At 36.9% G+C, this 19,812-nt stretch overlaps 1 protein-coding gene and 1 long non-coding RNA gene across 2 annotated transcripts; one reads left to right on the forward strand and one right to left on the reverse strand.

Annotated features, from left to right (window-relative positions):
* Positions 1-551: 551 nt before the first annotated feature.
* Positions 552-4,831, reverse strand: LOC101484878 (uncharacterized). Its single transcript, XM_004553706.4, has 7 exons — positions 4,753-4,831; positions 4,502-4,596; positions 4,021-4,122; positions 3,160-3,903; positions 2,921-3,063; positions 2,421-2,536; positions 552-2,067 (listed from the first exon to the last, which is right to left on the reverse strand). Exons 2-7 carry the CDS (start codon positions 4,560-4,562, stop codon positions 1,941-1,943), a joined length of 1,293 nt encoding a protein of 430 aa, XP_004553763.1. The 5' UTR covers positions 4,563-4,596; positions 4,753-4,831; the 3' UTR covers positions 552-1,940.
* Positions 4,832-12,064: 7,233 nt separating this feature from the next.
* On the forward strand, positions 12,065-13,628 carry LOC143413630 (uncharacterized). Its single transcript, XR_013094247.1, has 3 exons — positions 12,065-12,376; positions 12,577-12,664; positions 13,369-13,628. It is a non-coding gene; the product is annotated as an uncharacterized LOC143413630 (long non-coding RNA).
* The last annotated feature ends 6,184 nt before the right edge of the window (positions 13,629-19,812 follow it).

Below are 19,812 nucleotides of genomic sequence, written 5' to 3' on the forward strand. Positions count from 1 at the left end.
TTTTTTAACTGAAGTTTCTTGAACATTTGAAAATGGAGTAGGGTGGGGGGTGTATTTCTTAAAAAAATGGAACCTAACTATTTAAAACAATGACAAACCACCAAAGTTCTCTACTTTTCCATGAAATTACAACAAAACAAAGACCAAAAAAGCCACATTTGTTTTAGGAGTTTTACAGTTTGACAGTTTAAATATTCACTGGAGTTTATAAGCATCATCTCAGTGGTCTGACTGTTCTTGAACAAGGAAATATAAGTCTAAAATTTATGTAAAGCATTCTTGGTTCTAGGTTTCGACCATAATGTTTCCCTCACAATGTGGACATATTGTACACATAGTTAACCATGCAAAGCCATTTCCATGTCATCTTTAACCTGCTTATTAATTATTGTATCTGAACCTCAGTGATGTATTTTTTTTACGCAACACACAAAAACTTTCTTTTATGTTGTTACTTATGTTATATGAAGACTAATTTTGTTAGTGAATGTACTGTAAGCATTCAAAAGATAGATGATGGCAAAAACAAATCATTTTTTCCACATTTTTATTGCCAGTCATTTACCTCTTATACAACATAGTGATGTCTGTAATGGGAAAACATTTAATCATTATTTATAACATTAAACACATAACATGTATCGCAACAACATGTAAGTCTGCTTTTAATGATGATTTTTATGTAAATTAAGTAAAAAATCAACAATGTAAAATAGTGTATGACTTCTTTTCTGGCCCTGAACTCCAAGTTCACTTAATATGTAAATGTTTAACAACAATTCAAGAAAAAAAAAGTTATTCTAATACCAGCTGTATGTAATTTAATCACACAGAACAACAGCTATGCCGAAACAGAGAAGAAAAAAAATTAAGTAATTTTTACTTCCCCGCTAAATAGATAAAGTCCTAAAATCATCTATCTTATTATATGTCACAGTTCTAATTATTTGTGATGTTGGCTCTAGATAAATAAAAAAGGAAGTGAAATTGATGATCAGAGTTTACTTCTTAAAAAGCCATGCACCATGCAGTTTAAACATTGCCTGTATGTGTCCTTCCACAGTTAAAAGTTCAGTTAACTGATGACTGTAAATTGGCCGTAAGTCTACATGGTTGTCTGTCTCCCTGTTAGCGCTATGATATTCTGCCAGCTTGTCAACTGTGATAGCTTGTAGGGCCCCAGTGACCAGAGTCAGGAAAGCAAATATGAATGTGGATAGATGGAAGATTTGGCTGATGGAAAATAAAATGCAGTGGACGAAATGTAAAAATACCTCTCACCACTGACTTCTTTTGTGGCCCTCAAGTCCAAAACTCTTGCCTTCCATTTGTAAATTAAATTGTAATTAATTTGTAATTTATTCATTTTGAAAATTTTAAAACAATAATGATAATAGTCTGAAAATGTCAATTATCTTAAATGCTATTAATTTACATTTTAAATTACATTTTGACTAAGATGTGACACAGAAAATATGCAGTATTTAGCCAAAATAAACAAGAATGTGTTTTTTCATATTAACCAGTCCAAAACTCTTTTTTTTTTTTTATCAGTTCTGGGCAAAAACAAAACTCTTTGGAACAGATGAATATGGTAAGTTAAAATCATCAGGATTTGGCTTCAAAGACAATACTTAGGGTAATTAATTGCTCATTTTCTCCAATATTAGAAGCATTTTGTGTCAGAGTGATGCTGAAAAACTATTCCATGGATTTGTTACTTCCAGGCTGGATTATTGCTATTTTTCTTTACCCTACAAAATAAAGGCCATAGAGGCTGCTGTCATTGTGATTTGGTGCCATATAAATAAAACTGAATTGAAATGAACTTGTGTGGGTGTTTTTTATGATGACAGAGCCAAAAATCTGGAATATTGTCTATTAATAAACTTAAGAACCCCAGTCCAAACCTTTAGTTAACACTGTAAGTCATGTTGATCTTATTTCTCACAAATATAATTTTGTGCTGCGAAACAGCCATCGTCATTCCATGATCCTTTATCAGTTGAAACATATTCTCCACAGTCCTGGCTTTTGAAGTCATTAGGCTGCCCAGGCTGCCAGTATCTGATGAATAAGGTAAGAGAGAGAAATCATTTTCTCCACTTTGTCGCTATAAGAAACAAATTCACTCCTACATTGTGATTGTTTGGTGCCTCAGTCTGTCTTTTTAATTTAACTCTCATTTGCAAAAGTAGAAATAATACTGTGCACTTCTGCATTCATCCTTTCCTTACATTTCCTGTTGCTGAATTGTTGGATAGATATTAAAGTTTTTGGCAGAGTTCAGTTCAACAACAGAATACAAGACTGATCTTTGTACAGTCAAGTTGTACATAAAAGTTTGATAAATGAACCTTACATTTAGAAAATGTGTAAAGTTAGATCCTTTTTGTTCAGGTTTGTGTATTTAAACTCACTCTATGGTAATAGGGGTCCCATCCACCCAGGTCCAAACCCCCTCTGTAAGTGTGTCAGTGAGGCCAATCCAAGCATTTTGCCTCTCGCTCTTGTCCAGTAATTCGTTGACAAAAAGCTGTTAGAGTCGCACAAACAAAAGACTGATGACATTACTGTTAGGGGGTGATCTTGATCTAAATTGGAATATATAATAAATGGACTGGTACAGACAATTTCTACACATTTCAGTTTTGTAAAAAAAAATTTGAATGACCCGTAGAGCCACGATGACAGTCATTTGTCTTTGGGATAGAGACTCATGTCTCCAACAAGATGGATTATAACAGCATTAATGATCCTTTAATTTTTTGTTTTAGTTCCATCACCTAATGGAGTTCTTGCAACACTGCAGTCATCTTTAACTGTACATGCAAACCTTAGCAACCCAGTACAAAGATGGAAAAAATTCTTGCAATCATTGGCAACGTTTAGCGATTCTAATTCTGCCTTTGTTTATTACCTGTTCCTCAGCGCTGTCTATGACAAGTAGATCTGCACCTTCAGCGATGCAGGCTTTTCTGCTTTCTGTCCAGTTTTTCTTCAAGGTTGAGACAAAATAACAGCTTATGTCAAACCTTCTCCAGTGGGCCTGACAAGGAATGCCTGCAAATTCATCACATGGAAAAAATATCCAAAAGATGAAGAATACCACAATGGAGATAATTTTAGTAAATTTAAGCTGTAACATAGGAAGCATACCGCTTAGTTTAGTGGTCATCCTTTTGACTTTCGATTGTAACTCTTCTCTAGCTGTAGTCAAGCGACTGTAGTTGGTTTGTAATTGTTCCTTTTCCTTCCTCAAAGTATTATACCTGGTTTGAAGTTGCTCTTTGTCTTTCCGCAGGGTGTTATAGCTCTGGTCAGTTTGAAGTTTGTTTCTATTCAGACTATTGTAGCTTCTTTGTAACTGGTCTTTCTCCCTCTTTAACACAGTGTAATTACCTTCTAGCTGGACTTCTTTTACTCTCAGTGCAGTAAAAAGAACGCTTAATGCATCCTTTTCTCTTTGGAGGTTATTGTAGCTGGTTTGTAGCTGCTCTGCAGTTGCTGTCAGATTATTGTGATTAGTCTGTAAGCCCTCAAGCTTCCTCTGCATGTGAGTGTAATTTGTCTCGAATTGATCTCTCTCTTGTTTTAAGTTGATGAAATTTGTTTGTAGCCGGTCCTTCTCATTTTTCACATTGCTGAAATTGGCCTCCAGCTCATCTCGTTTAGTAATCAAATAACTGTAATAGTGCTGCAGCTCATCTTTGTCTTTTGTGAGGTTGCTCAGTATGATCTTTAACTGTCTAGTCTCCTTACTCAAAGCATCATAACTGATCTCCAGTCTGTCCCTCTCTGCAGTCAGGTTGTCATTATCATTTTGGAGTTTCTCCTTATTTTGAGTGAGTGTATTGTGATATGGCTGTGTTTGGTCTTCTGATTTAGGATGGATGATCTCATCTGTGAAATTTAAAAAATAAAAATAATATTTTGCCGGATTCAATTGATTATCATGAACTGGATGTAAAAGCAACAAAAAAGGGGTTTATTTTTATTGAATAAAACTAAACAACTTACAGAATATAAATTGACTTATGTTACTGCACAACAGGACAGCACACAGTAATCCGAGGCTCACAGTGACACCTCTGAGGATCTGGTTTCTTCTGCGAAAATTCACTGTTTTGTAAATAAGAAAACAGACATTTTTCAAATTAAACTACAAACAAATATATCATTAGACAAGTAAAATTGGTTAAAAAAGTCTTAAGTTAAGTTTTAGAATTTTTGAATCCATTTAAAAATCTTTAAAACATGCTTTACCGTGTAATTATGTATTACTGAGCATAGACCAGCATGATATTGGTCCTTTTATGAATTAAACAAGAAATTTATTATTCAATAAGGTGTTCGCAAACCAAAGGTGTCTTAAGCAATGAAATACACACACACAAAAGTGTGACGTTATTCAGTTTGAAATTTAAGCTGAAAAACAGGTTTGCATTTTATTTTGTCTACCCACTAGTTCTGTCTGCGGGTTTTGGGGGTGATACTGTACCTTGAGTGATGAGATTGCCGTCCATATATAATAAGGTGTCATCAATTTCCATTGTGTCCATTAATGTTCTGGATTTTTTTCTGTTCAGGTAAGACCTTTGTAGGTTTGGAAATGAAAAACAGTCCTTAAGTTTTCCAGAAGTGCTGATTTTACACTAAACTATACTAACATTCATAAACATTTTTTAATGTTCTAGAGAAAGTTCACATTCAATTATCTAAACATTAAATAGTTTTTAAACCTGCACTTACCTCGCACTTAGCTAAATACGCACAATAACAGTGAATTCAAAAAAGATTCTGCCACTGACCAATAAAAAATGAATGTTAACTCAGTATTATTTATTGTAGTGAAAAAGGGATGTCCCACATCATCAAGCACTTGACATAAACTGATTGGTTGAAAACGAAACTATGCAAAATCCACTGGATGTCTACATTCCCACATTCAAAGTACTTCCCACTCAGACTTAATAGAAATAGCTAAGGTTAAATACCACGAAGTAGTGACTGGGATTTTTTTCTCTTTGACTGACCTGATCGTTTTCAGACTTCCACCTTCTGTGATTTCTGTTCCCTTTTCCCACAGATTAAGTTCTCACAGAGGTTAAATAACTGAGAGTGTGAATGTGCTGAGAAACAAGAAATAAATAGAAATGGAAAACTGCTCACATATTCTGTCCACATTTCCCATCAATATTATGTGACAGAGACATATATACAGGAACTCAGGGCAAAGTTGTACATATTTGTAAGTAAGAGATCAAAGAAAACTGTATGGTAAATTCTGGATTAGCTTGCTAGGTTTTTTAGCTAGCTTGCTAGTATTACAGTAATAAGTAGATATTTTATTATATATACATAGTATTTTCCCTCTCCTAGTTTAACATTAGTACAGTGGCTAATTACACCTAAAAGTTAAGTTGGTTTACAAATTTAAAAACACATTTTTTAAATCAAATTTGTGCTAGTTTAATTCTATCAAGCACAGAATTAAATCAAAAACCATTGTTTTAATAAATTCACATTTTAAAAATGTCATTTTAGTCAGAGAGCTTTGCATAAGTGTTGATTACCTTTACAGAAATTTTAAAAAATATTATTGTAATTACGTGTACTCAGCAGCAGTGGCAGCACAAACCTTACATTGGGTGGTCTATGTTCTGGACAAAGACCACTGATGCTGTGCCTGGAATCTGCTGCAGCCACTCTTCTAGTTTCAGGATTACATCTCCTAATGCCTAATGGTCCTATTACCACTGGGACTACTTTGGACTTTACTTTCCACATCTGCACTATTTTCCATTACTCCTTCTTCCTGATGTTGCTTTCCACTTACATTACCACATCATCCTATCATTCTGCTTGTCTGTACGGTCAGCAGCCTGACTCTGGTAAACACCTCACTTAGGTTTCTTAGCTGCCCGTCACCACTACCTCCAAGCTAACCTAACAGCTTGTCAGAATCAGAAAAGCAGATGAATGAAAAACAGCCTTCAATACACCACTCAGCCACTACTAATATCTGGTTATGCCATTCATAGCAAACGCTGTTTAAAGGTGTCATAAACAATGTCTTAAGAGCTTTCCCTGCCTGTCTCATTCTCTATTTTTTATTCTTCTCTAAGGACCTCAAGGAGCACTCCATAAATGCACGGCAGATACTGTTAAGAATTTGGGGGAATTAACTGTTCGCGAAGGTTGAAAAATGTGAATTTCATTCTAAATCTGTCACATTTTTGGCAACATTGGTGAGAATTGGCAGGTGAAGACAGATCATTCCATGATTCCACATCAGATGAAACATATTGGTTTTGGAATTCATTGGGCTGTCCAGGCTGTACCAGTGCCTGATCAACAAGGTAAGAAAGAAACCATCTTCTCCTCTTTAAGAAAACCTTCTGACCTCTGATTGGTTTTGTAACTTTTGGTTTGTCTTTTTTCATTTAAGCTTTATTTGCAATAGTAGAAACAGTACGAGTTCTGCTATCATCCACCCCCATCACCACCTCTGCATGTTTTTAAATGCATCAAACAGGACATGAATTTTAATGCAGTGAAAGTCTCTGTGGATGCAGTTGTGTAAGCTCTGAATTTGAAAGTGTATTCAATCACTTCTAGATCTGGTTCAACAAGATTTCCTGTTGCTGAATTTTTGGATCAATATTAAATAGATTTAGGCAGTTTAGTTTTACACAGGGTCTCTATCATCAAAATATAAGACTGATCCTTTGTGTCCTTATTTTCCACCTTCAAGCAGTTTTAGTTTAGGATGAATCATGGTTAATTTTATGTTAATAAAGAATTGAAAAAATAAAAAATCATATGGAACAGTAAAGACAAGTTCTGTAAATTACACTCTATTATATTTAGGAAATCTGTAAAGTTATAGCAGCGGTGATGACATGAGAACCTTTTTGTTTGTATTTGTACAAAATACAAACAAATACAAAATTTAAACTTTTTCAATTCAAATGGTGACTGCGTCCCATTGACCACTGTAAGACTGTCAGTGAGGCCAGTCCAGGCATTTTGCCTTTGACACCTGTCCAGTAATCCACTGACAAACAGCTGTTAGAGTTGCACAAATAGAAGTCCAGTTGATATATTTACTAAGACTTATATGAAAATTGAAACATTTAACAGTGGGAGAAAGAGGGCACGGCAATTAGCCATTGTAGAAGGTCCTGAGTTTGGGACCAGGGCTCTTCGCTGTGGAGTTTGTATGTTCTCCCTGTTTTTGCACGTGTTCTCTGTGTACTCTGGCTTCCTTCTGCAATCAAGACACATGCAATTGTTGTGGTTAGAACTAGTGATTATAAATTGCCCATAGATTTGAATCTGAATGGTTGTCTGTCTCTCTGTTTTTAGTCTTGTGTCAGACTGGTGACCTGTTGAGGGTGTACCCTGCCTCTCTTGAGTCCAGCCATCAGGTCAGAAAGGGAACATGGCAGTTCAGGGGGGCAGCAAAGGGGAAACAACTCAACAGTAGACACAGAGTTGGATCTGGTCAGATGGTCAATGGCAGAGATGGAGCAACTCTGGGTCCTGACCGGGTGGCCAGTGATCGAGACACAGCAGCTCCGATAAGAAATTGATGGCTGAGGAAATGAGACTCCCTCGGATGCAAAATGAACAGCCAGCGGCTCAGCCTCACAAGGGACTAGCTTGAAGGCCAGTGATGGATTCACTCATGAGGCCAAGGAGGCAGCCAGTGATGACTGACTGGGCACCTTAGGAAGCTTGAAGGAGAGTGATGGAAGTGAATGAGACCCTCTGGAGGTTCCAAAGGAAGCTGACTCTTAGTGGGCTAACGTTGGCTAAAGCCACAGGACACCTCTGGTTTGGCTAAAGGCTGGCATCGGGGCAGGTGACTGGACACTTCTGGTGGCTTGACGGGGGGATGACAACTGTAGTGGAGGCAGGACCCTCTCTGAAGACTGGCAACAAAGGAGATGGAACTCCTCTGGCTCAGGTCTCTCAGGTAGTGAGGGATTTATGGTGTCCAATTCTGCTGCTTCCTGCTATCCCAAATTCAGTGGTGTCAAAATGACTACAATAAACTTGAACTTAATGTTTGTATGTCTGATAACTTACACAATCTTTCTCCAAAAGATCTGAGCACAAAGAGAAAAAGATAAGGTTTCTTCAAAGGTAAGTGGAGAAATGCAATGCAGAAAAGACTGACGCATGCATGATCATCCACACGTAAAGCATACTGTATATACACACGCAGGATAGGAGAGAGACGAGGCAGAGAGTACAGAGAAATTGCAGGTTCACATAGCGAGGACAATGACAACATCCATTGTTTATTTATAGTCACTGTGTGGTACTGGAGCCTTTTTTTGATGTAGGATCATAAATGCCAGCACAAAATTTAACTACAATCGATCTAAAGTGAGTGACTTCCTCCTACACCAACTTGAGCACTTTAGCAAAAAAAGATATTTGTATTAAAATGCATACTGGTAATTAAACAGGAACAAAACTTTTTCTTTGTGACTTTTTTGACTTTGTGTTCTTATAAAATTCACAAGCAATACTTTGAAATTAGACTTAATTTGCATGCTTTTTGACCTCCTAGAGTTTTGAATTTCTTTCATTATCACAGCACATTTCTCATCCAAAGACCCTGATGCACAAGTTCTTACTGAACAAGTCCCAAGTTTAATCTGAGAACAATGTCAATGCTTCATTAAAAACAAGCCATTTGCAGGCGATCTGCATTCCTCAAAATTTTGTGCAGCTTCAGCCCAGATACAGCTCCAGTGGCAGCTGTTACAAACTGCTAGAAAAAAAGATTTGGAGAAACGTGACCACAAAAATAAAAAGTGCCATTTGTCAAAATTTTTAAAATGACAGAGACGGCTGTCAAGCTGACATGTGCCAGGAGTCCCAGCAGCTGATGTTTTGATTTTTCTCACTGCTGCATTAGACATTGTCGGGAAAAGACAGGCTGTCAGGCCAGCTGTGCTGTTTTTATGTATTGATCCCTCTCTCCATGTGGAACACTTAGCTCCGTCTCTTTACTGTTGTAGGAAACAGAGTGCTGAGTATTTCTCTGGCTCAGACTGAACTGATTGAACGCCTTCGCAGAAAAGCACTGAGTGCTGAATTAATACTTTGCTGAGGTTATCTTCAGGACTGTAGGTGCATTCAGTAGATTGCGGATACATCACTTGCAATAACAAAATTATATGTATATTATAATCATAATATTCATATAATAACTTAAATGCTTCTTTTATAATTATCAGATGGATTATATGTAGTTTTTTCCTGTTTTATCCCATAAAAGAAGCTTTTATTTATTTTTTAAACTATTTTTCTTATTCCATTTACATTCTTTAAATTGTTTGGTAAGCTGCCCAAGTTTGCATTAATCTACACTGATCTGACAACCAGATGGATCTCATGAGGAAATGTCCCAATATGCCATCAGCTCCCACCCCGTATGCAATCCCAAGACAAATCTGGGAAGTTAAAAGATGAATGAAGGCACAATTAGTTATGTTTAATCTTCCAGAATCTATTATTTCCAATCTCCAAAATCCAATTAAAACCGGCTGCTGGATTTGGTGGCTCTTTCCTTTGTGAACTCAACAATTAATTACCCTGAGCCTGATTCTGTCAGAAGTTTCTTCCTGTTAAGAAAAAGTTTTCACTCTCAACGAGAGTGATCAAATGATTTTCATAGGTAATGACTGTTGCTTTGAAGTGATGCCATATGAAGGCAGTTGTACTGCTCTGCATCTACTGCGGTCTGTAGATTCTGTAGTCAATAACAAAAATATTAATTGAATTTGTTCAAAATCATGACTGTTTATAAATGTTTAGATATTTCTATGGTGTTTGGAGGACCATCAACATATCAAGATATATCAACTAACACAAAATCAGAAATCCATGCCTTTAATCCATGCTGCACTATGAACCAACTCAAGAAAAAAAAGATTCATTACTTCAGCGATAAATTTTTACCTGGTCAAACTACACTCATATTTAAACTCCTTGTAAAGAATTTTGGCTAAGACAGCAAAATCGTTGATGCATTTAGATTACAAACAAATCAAAAACACCACCATGTACCAAAACACCCATAAAACACTGCCACATAAAAGCTCGGGGCCTATATGCTTGCAAACAGCAGCAGTGCAGCAGTCTGAAAGAGTAGGCAGCCAAGACCATATAGATCTTGGCAAACTGACAAATTAACTGTTCCCCATTGAGTGTGCTTTACAATCATTCATGATCATAATTCTTAATCATATCATTTACTCTACAAATTGAAATATTTTAACAGCCTCAATGAACTATAGCCTCGTGTCAGATCATTGCAGAACATTGCAAAAAAGAAATCAAAAGCAGAGCTTTTCTTATTGAAGAAGTCACTTGGATGAGTGACTAAACGTTTCTCCCACAAGAAACGCTACGTCCAGATGAACAGATTCAACTTTTGGAGAGCTTTTCTTATGTTATAATTTATACTCAAGGACAGGTTCTAATATACACTGACCGGTAGCATTAATGTTTAACAGCAAACACTCAGCCGTGATTGATGGGGATGAATATGCGGCTATTGTAGCAGTTGTTAATCATCCATCATTTTTAAAAATGTGCTTTATATGATTTAGCAGGTAAATCACAAAGCAAAAATAGAACATATGCATTTGGGAAAGTTAGATTAAACCTTAGCAACGAAAAGAGAAACATATTTTTAAAAGTATAACTTAAATGATTAATTGATTTTTAAAATAGTTGTGGTTGTGCTTGGCTCCAGGAAAAGCTGTAAAAAATGAAATGAAAGTAATAAAACAGAAAAGGGATGTGAAATACGCCTATGATTCTTCCCAGCCTTTTTTCCCTACACAGAATTCTTTTTTTAGAGATAGAAAAATTTCTTTCATCTTATCTTTCTTAAAGGCTCATGTAAAACATCGTGCAAAAGCTTTGCATAAAGATTTTTATGAATGATCAGCCAAGGATACTGTAAGATTGTGCCTTTTTTGAAGTCAAGACATCACTAAGAATTTAGATGTGATCAATACTGTGAAAAACATCTTTATCTGTTTTATGTAATATTTTCTTGTGTTATGCAGCTGTGTGCAGATAAACTCTGTCAACCTTGGGTAGCCTCATCTGTAGTGTCACATGTATGATTTGGTTTAATCAAGTTTACATGTTTGATTTTTCTCATGTGAACTTGCTTAATTTCGACTTCCTTTTATTCGACGTTTCAATCGGGTAACTTTTGTCCTGAACCCTGATGGACTACATAGTACGTAGTAGGGACCAATCATTGTGCTTTAAAGCATAACCAGTAAAAGGCGAAAGAACTGTTGTCGACAGCAGTCACTGTACCCTCCAGTCAAACACCTCTAACTGTTTTTCAGTTACTTCAATATCTGAGTCAGAAGTTAATGAGATGGGCTTTGTTCTTCCAATCCTTTAACTTGGGGGTTGTCTCATTAAGAGAAAGAAAAACATAGTGGCAGATACATTGACACGTGGCCCTTGTATATAAGTTATGCCTAGCTACAGTTGCACATCTATTATATTCCAATATTTCTGCTTTTTGTATTTTTGAAGCCTATATTATGCTTTCCAAATAGTCCACTGGGGTCCGACGGTGTCTTAGTGATGTAAAGTTTGTTATCATTTGCTGACTGGAAGGTCCGTGCAGACCTGCCTGTTGTTTTGTGTCCAACTGGACTTGTCAGCAAAGAACTCTCACCAAATACTGGTCTAACTGGCAAACTTTAAACACACTTCAAAGTATAACATCAGCCAATGGGTCTCCAGCTGTTCATGCCCAAAACAGAGTATAATAAAGGTTTAAAAAAATGCATCCACAGGATCCAACGTTGCCGGATCATTGAGACTGGGAAGTAGGGAAGTACTGGGATGTGTATTTTATGATACAAAGGATATTTGTTGTAAATGTAAATGTGATATTTATAAATAATATTGGGTTGAGAATGTTGATTACAAAAATTGGACTGTGTTCAGATTGAAAAATGATTTGCTTTGTATCTTTATGTTCTGGGTTATGAGCAGGGGCGGAGCGTGGGGGTGGCTTACGGGGCTTAAGCCCGGGTTGTTTTGTCAGAAGCCCGGGGTATTTTGGAGTGTAATTTTTTCATAGTTAGATGCCTGGCTGACAACTGTATAAAACAAAAAGTACACACAATATTCGAAGCACATAGTGCACACTGTGGGAATTTACGACTGTGCGTGAATCCCCCCCTGATATTGGTATGATCCAAGCTCAGGCACTAAGCGACTGAGCGAGGGGGCGGGGCAGCTGCTGCCCGTGAGTGCGCTGTTGGAGAGACGGAGCCAGCCATACTAAGGAGAGCTTAAGTTTGACCAGGTACCAAAGCAAATCATTCGTACTGTACAAATAATGTAAATATGACGGTGCATCACGAAAGATTGATATGAAACTGATCACTTGACCAATATTACGTTACTTGCTCTTCAAGTGAATCAACAAATGGCAAAATGAAAAGCCGAACAAATGCTATTTTTTTTTAGAGTCTTAGCTTACGTGTGTTTATTTCATATTTTCAGTTCTTACCCTCCCCGACTAAATCGGTTTCAGTTATGTACTGAAACATAAGAATGGACATTAGAGGGTTCTTTCAAAGAAAAAACTCAGGTAAATGTTATTTTATATATTATGCTTTGTATGTTGTTCAGTATATTTCTATGCAAAACAAGAGGGATTTCAGTACACAGCAGGATATTCACATTTGTAACCAGATATTTACATACACTTTAGGGAGAAAACATAAAACATTTTTACTGTACAACATCAATTTAGAGTAAATTTTTGTTTTAGATAAATATTGAAATATATTTTGAATTAGTTAAATTTCAGAATAAAGAGAGACAGAGCTGTCTATTTTTTATCACTTTCATTAAATTTAGGAGTACATGTACACTAAATTTATTGTTAATTAATAAGAAAACTCCAGACGATTCCATTCTGAGCTGAAGAAGCTTCTGATAGGTTAGTAGAGTCCATGTGAGTAAATTGCTGGCACAGCTGTGGATGCATATAAGGCAAAACACAGAGCCTGTTTCTTTGACATGGGAAAATCAAGAGATATCAACCAAAACACCAGGAACAGAACTGTGGAGCTCCATAAGTGTGGCTCAAGTTTGAATACAATTTGGTGCCATTTGCAATTAAGAAATACAGACAGTTTCTCTCTTTACTCTTAAAGTTAACAAATATGTTTTTATATTTATCAATCTAAAAAAAATAAACATTTAGTCTGATTTGATGTTACAATTAAAAAAGTGTTTTTATCTGAAGAGTAAATATCTGGTTTCAACTGTATATTTGATGATTGTCAGCACAAAGAGGGAGAGAGAGGAGAACGAGGACAGAACAGATGAACAAGAGCAGGTGAGACACACATGTTAGTCAAATGGTTGTTTACCAAAAGTATCACCGTATCATAGGTCCTCATGTATCTCGTACCTAGTGTTTCTTTTTAGGTTTGTTATTTTTCAAATTCTGTATTTATTAAGTTCTGCAGGCTTGTTTGCACAACAAGGCTGAATAATTATATAAACTTTTCTCAATCTAAATAGTGTACTTTGGTAGAATTAAAAAAATAAGTGTAGTGCAGGTCTATGATGATTTTTAGTGCTATCATCTAGTTCTGATTCTGGTTCTGTCTTGGTTAAGTCCTCAGTAGTCCTGATTTTGAACTGTTGTAGTCCTGTTTTTAATTCTGGATCAGTTCTGGGTCTGGTTGAATTGGGGTTTAGTCCTCGTGTCTTGATGCAGCCCTGACCTTGTTCTGCCTTGCTGCTTAATTAAAAAACTAGTTTAAGGTGTCCTGCACATGTGATATATATTTTTCCCTATATGAAGTCATTCTTTTTTGAACAGAGCCTATTAATCTTTCAGTCATTTCTACACCCCCCCCCCCCAAAAAAAAAAAAAAAAAAAAATCCCACATGCATACTACTCTTTGGGCTAAGCCCCGGGTGTTTCAAATGTCTGGCTCCGCCTCTGGTTATGAGGTGGGTCTCCGCTCTCAAGGAGAGGTGTGATCGTCCATTGGCCTCTAGATCCACATTTTGTGCCTTTTTATATCAGAGTTTTTTATTTGGAATAAAGTTTGGGTTGACTGCTCACCCACAAATATAGGCATCAACAGTCAGCCTCTCTCTTTTCAGGTCACTTTGACTGAACTTAATTTTTTAATTTACTTAAAGAGCACACGTCCACACATCTAAATGTTACACACATGACATTTAAACTGGTTACACATTTAGCTTTTGACTCTTAGATAACTTCATTTATTGTTATGTGCGGTCTCCGTGTTTTGTCTTTCCCTTTAAGCCTGGATTTATTGAATTCCTGTGCTAAGGTGTCACAAACATGACTGAAAAATGCAGCTAATATTCTAAAAATTTACATGAAAGTGTGTAAAAACAATATAATAAACTAAACTATGTACACAAAGTTCCCCATTATTTCCTGTACTAGAATAGTTGCTACAGCTCAAAACAGTCATTCCAAAAGCAGAACTAAAAGGGAAACTGGTGTGGCAGTAGTTAATGAGAGTTTCACACAGTGGATGTCAGCACTTCCTGTCTTAGATTATTTAAGGCTAAGGTGCTGATTTAAACACATTTACTGGATTTTTTTTTTTTTTGCCCATTATAAGATAAGACACATTATCCTGGAAATATAATAACCGAAAAATAGATTAGCACAAGCATTTGCATTCATAACACTGTGTATATGTACGTGTTATGGGGACATATGGTACGTTGCACACAGAAACGTAATCAAAATATAAGATTAGAGGATATCTTGAGCAGAGCAACATGCAGCCAACAGATTTTGCTGACTTTAATCTAAGTTGTTAGCTTTTTTCAGTAATGATTCAACCCAAAAGGTAATTAATAATTAATCAATAATAATTAATGCATGTCTACTGATTACGTACTTTTATATTCATGCAAATATTTACAGTGGGTAAAATAAGTATTGAACACCGTTTTCTAAGTAAATATATTTATAAAGGTGCTATTAACATGAAATTCTTAAACCATAGACATCCATAAATTATGTGTAATAATGAGAAATGACACAGCGAAAAGGTTTTTGAGCACGCTTTCTGAAATATTACTTTAGATCAAGAAAGATGAATGAGGGTCCCTGAGTACTTGGACAGTTACAGTTACATTTTTCATTTATTTGGTATCTGAAAAAGTGGAGCAACATATAAAACAGCATTCTTAAACAGAAAATACAATACTTTCGTTAAAAGTTAAAAAAAAAAAAAAGAAAAGAAAAAACGTACCATCGTCCAAATACCCAAGTACCTGAGTAATTATTAGAAATCTACTGATGAAAATAATGAAAGATGAAGTTTGTATTTAATGCAGGTATGTTTTAGATCTGTTAGTTTGTGAACTTGGGGGGAATCTCTCACATTTGACAAATGAAAGAAGTCGAGTGGAACCCGAGAAGGAAGAAAAGTGCACTGTTAGATGGCTGAACAATAACCTTGGCTCACATCGCCTCTGGGCATAAAGACCTGGCATACAACTCCTAAAAAAAGTCATAGTAGAGGCAGAGATAGGGGTGTTTTTTCTGTCTTCCTTCACCTCCAGGTGTTCACTGCACTTCAGGGAGCAGCTGAGAGTCTGATTCAGCGGTCACGTTGCTGCTCTGTTAGATGCTCCTTGCTTCGGGTCTCTGGGACCACACTGGCTTGTTTACCACATTCCTCTGGCAGCCAGGTCGAGTTTGACTGACACCTGTGGCCAGTGAGTCACAGGTACAGGCCCAGTCTCAACCCTTCCCAAATACCCACCAGCTATCAGCAGCCAGCCGCACTCACAAAGACAGATTCTGAAGGCAGTAAGTTTATCCGACATTTAACTATTCAGCCTCCCATTCCTCCCATCGATCTTTGTTCCTTCCTTACTTCACCTTCATTATCTCTTCGTTGGACTTCCTCCCCATTTGAAAGAGTTTTTCACTCTTTTCCTATCGTTGCAAACATAGAAAAACTCACTGAGTTTTCAAAGTTTGAGGTCAGCAGGTATTAATAGCATTTTCTAAATCATTTGTCATAGCTGGAAAAACACAGATGTTACTACTGACTCACCAAAATAACTTTTTGCTGAGGCTTGAATTCAAATAGGGTAAAAGCCATGACCTGAAAGCCTGTACTGCTGCCATTTATAAACTACAAACACAGCGTTTACAATAATATTTTGTTAAGAAAAATAAAAAGAACATGCATAATATTCCCAGTCTCTCATTTTCCTCTTCGGACAATTAATCATTTATAGTAATACAAACAGTTTAGCATGTTAAAATTAAATCCCCATTCTGCTTAGCACCACTTTCTCAGCTGTGCCATTTAACTTCAATATTTAATGTGAAATAATGTCAGAATGAAAAGCAGAAAATGCTGTGGACTGAATGATGGACTGTAAGTTCTAACTGTGAATGATGCAGTGAGTGACGGTCATCTGAGGGTTGATGTGTTCACACAAGAGTGAGGCGGCTCCATCATCTGTAAAGCCAACAAACCATGCACGTAATTTCTTCAGAAATCTCTTCATAGTGAGGCTTTCCAAGTGAAGGACGCTGCATAGAGCAGACTGATGCATAACTGCAATTCAAAAAGTTGAAATAGGATGGTGCTTGCCATTTTCGCAGGTAACGGACACTTTTTGTAGATCATTAAGAAATAACATTAGTCATGGGTAAGCTAAGAAAATACAAAATACAGATTTTAAATGATCATGAAAAAAACAATGAAAGCCTACAATGTGAAAAAGTAAATAAACCCAGTAACTTTTGTTGTGCCACCCTTGGTCACAGGATCTGCAGTCAGTCATTTTTGATAACTGGCAATGAGTGTTTCAGATTGCTGTGGATTCATTTTAGCCCACTCTTCTGTGTAGAATTGTTTTAATTCAGCCACATTGGAGGTTGTCTGAGCATGTGTAAGTCTAAGGAGCTTGGAAAGAAAGCGTGCATTTTGGGCCATGTGTATTTTAATTTGTGATCGGTGGGACTGATGTTAACGTGGTCATGTTACCGTGATTCTATTGGCTCAAATGATTAATGCAAATCGGCCAATAGAAGCTGAAGTTAATGCCCCCTTAGAATTTAAAGTCACAGAGATTGATTTCACTGTGCAAAAACAAGACCCATTATGCATCCATGTGGGTAGTTTTTCAAAACAACTATTCAAAAACAAGCATTTTTAGACATGTAAATAAAATTAAATCTTTTATGCTGCTCTATACCTAAGAAATTTCATTGGGTTATATGCTATGAAATACAAAAAAAAAGTTAGCCAAGGAAAAAAAAAATCTTATTTCCATGTTCCATCCTCGGATACTTTGAAAAAGTAGCATCTTTCGTAACATTTATTGCAGTAATATTTATATTGACGAAGTCTCAAAAGTTTTAGTGTTATTTTAAACCCAAGGTTGTTTATATAGAGTTTGTAATTGCAGAGACATACTCATTTTGGGCAGGTCATTTTCGAGCAGGAACAGGTCCAGACTTTGACTAGCCCATTTCAAAACATGACTTTTATTTAATTTTTAGCCATGCTGAAGTAATGAATCTCAGGTGGTTGGTGTGTTTGAAGGAGGAACATGTGGCCCAGTTTAGCCACACACCTGATTATGACCAATTATCAAATTGCTTCTTTTTCAGCTGCTGCTAGTTTGATGTGTGAAGACAAGATAACAAATGCCATAAAGTGGCTTACGATGTTGTTGCAGAAGAAACATCACCGAAGAAAATAGCCAGTAATAAGTGTAATATACACAGAGTCCTTTGGGGTGTTCTTAGTGGAGGCGAATCCTTTAGGCTACTTCAGTAAACATACCACTGTCACGATGTGAAAGCACTGCATTCTGAGTTAGTTATGCACTTACACGAGAACACAACCCGAGGATTTTTAGTCACACACAAGCTGAGGGAGGCGAGGACTCACAAGTCAGCATCACTTAGTCAACACTCATCTGTCCACCACCCGCATTATCCTGAGGGAGAGATGAGGTGGAGGTGGAGTGGGGGGATTTGGTTGAATGATGCAGGTGACCTGCCTTCCCACATGCAGAAGCCTCAGGGAGATCCAATAAAAATCTCCCACTCATCAACAAGGCCACTGTTCCCAAGAATCCGATCGTGTTTTTGTGTAAACACCCTGAAAGCAGCTCCTTTAATTATATGGAAAAAAGCCAGAGATTAGTGCGCTGACAGTTACCTCAATGGAGCTAATTGTGAGTCATTTCTCAGAACAGAAGTGCTGTAAATGACTACTTTGGCTTGTGCCCCAAGTATGTCCATTAAAAGGCGCTCTGAACTGGTTTTACTAATGGAGGAATAATCTGGCAGTGATATTGGTCTCAAAGAATAACAGCATTCTCTTACACTGTAAAGAAAAGGAAAACCTGAATCTACTGAATCTGTCAAACTCAAAATTGTTTGTTTGAGTGGGAATATTAAAGCTTTATTAGATTAGAAATGTGTTAATGATTACAACATTTTAAGAGACAGACCTGAAGTTCTATGAATAATGTAATCGCAGGCACTTTTTAAGAATAAAAGCAACAGAACAAATGTATTTTTATTTCATTTCTGTGGCCTTGAGATAGCATACACAAAGTAAAGCACACTTCAACATCAGACAGTGTCATAGAAAAGAGCAAACAAAAAGTAAAGAAATACATTACTTGCTACTTTTAAAGAAAGGACATGTATTACATCACTTGATTGCATCCTGCAGAAAGTAATGAACTACTCTATAATTCATAAATATCACTTCTACATCATGGGCTGAAATACACTGTCAGATAATTAGCAGTTAAAGATATAAACCTTAGGTTACTTGCCCACACACTGACACGATCCCACAAAATTTTTCTTTCAATGTTTAAGTATGACAGCATCGCCAAGCGCAAAGCTGAAAACCAGTCCAAAGAGCACTTCACAGAGATCAACGTGGCAATTCTACTGTAGAAACAGTCACGGATAGAAATTGGAGGTTCATATGCCAGAAGTCTGACTGCTTCTGTTATCTGTTGAAGGCTTGGTCTGGCTGCTTGGCTGGGGTTAGTATACATTTAGTTTAACATCATTCTGGGTTCTTTGCTGGTGGCTTTGTGTTAGCTTGTCACCTTTGTAGATGCTTGGAAAGAGTCAATGGTCTGTTTCTGGAATTGGATAGCTTTTCCTGGCCTGAGCATAGTTTGTCCTTCTTAAAATATATATGGTCAAGTAGCTGACTTTGGCCACATCTGCATCCTCATCGCCCCGGACCTCTCTGCAGCCTTCGTCACCATTTCTCACACCATGTTTCTCTGCAGCCTAACCAACTATCTTGGTCTCACCGATACAGTACTCTCCTGGTTTCAGTCATACCACTCCAACAGAACATAGTTTGACACCATGGGACACTCCCAATCCACCTCTGCTCCAGTTAACCATGGTGTTCCCCACGGTCACCATCATAATGCTCCCCCTTAGTCAGATCATCCGTCGCCATGGTCCTTGCTTCCATTCTTGTGCTAATAATAAACAACTTTAACTCAGTACCGAACCCTCCACCTTGCTCCCCCCACAGTCACTTGTCAACTGCCTGAATGAAATCAAAATATGGATGTCAACCAACCTGCTCAAGCTTAACAGTAATAAAAAAAAGAGCTCTTGGTTGTGGCCCCAAACCCTACTACAGAAGATTGACACAGGCTGCCTCATCTTACCTTCCTCTGAGGTTTGCAATCTGGGTGTCATGT

This window comes from Maylandia zebra, linkage group LG2 (assembly GCF_041146795.1).
Source record: "Maylandia zebra isolate NMK-2024a linkage group LG2, Mzebra_GT3a, whole genome shotgun sequence".
Taxonomy (NCBI): Eukaryota; Metazoa; Chordata; class Actinopteri; order Cichliformes; family Cichlidae; genus Maylandia; species Maylandia zebra.

Coding starts and splice junctions, on each gene's coding strand:
- LOC101484878 (XM_004553706.4), bottom strand. CDS start 4,562: ATGGACACAATGGAAATTGATGACACCTTATTATATATGGACGGCAAT. Junction 4,123..4,501: donor CGGCAATCTCATCACTCAAG/GTACAGTATCAC, acceptor TTTACAAAACAG/TGAATTTTCGCAGAAGAAAC. Junction 2,537..2,920: donor TAGACAGCGCTGAGGAACAG/GTAATAAACAAA, acceptor CGACTCTAACAG/CTTTTTGTCAACGAATTACT.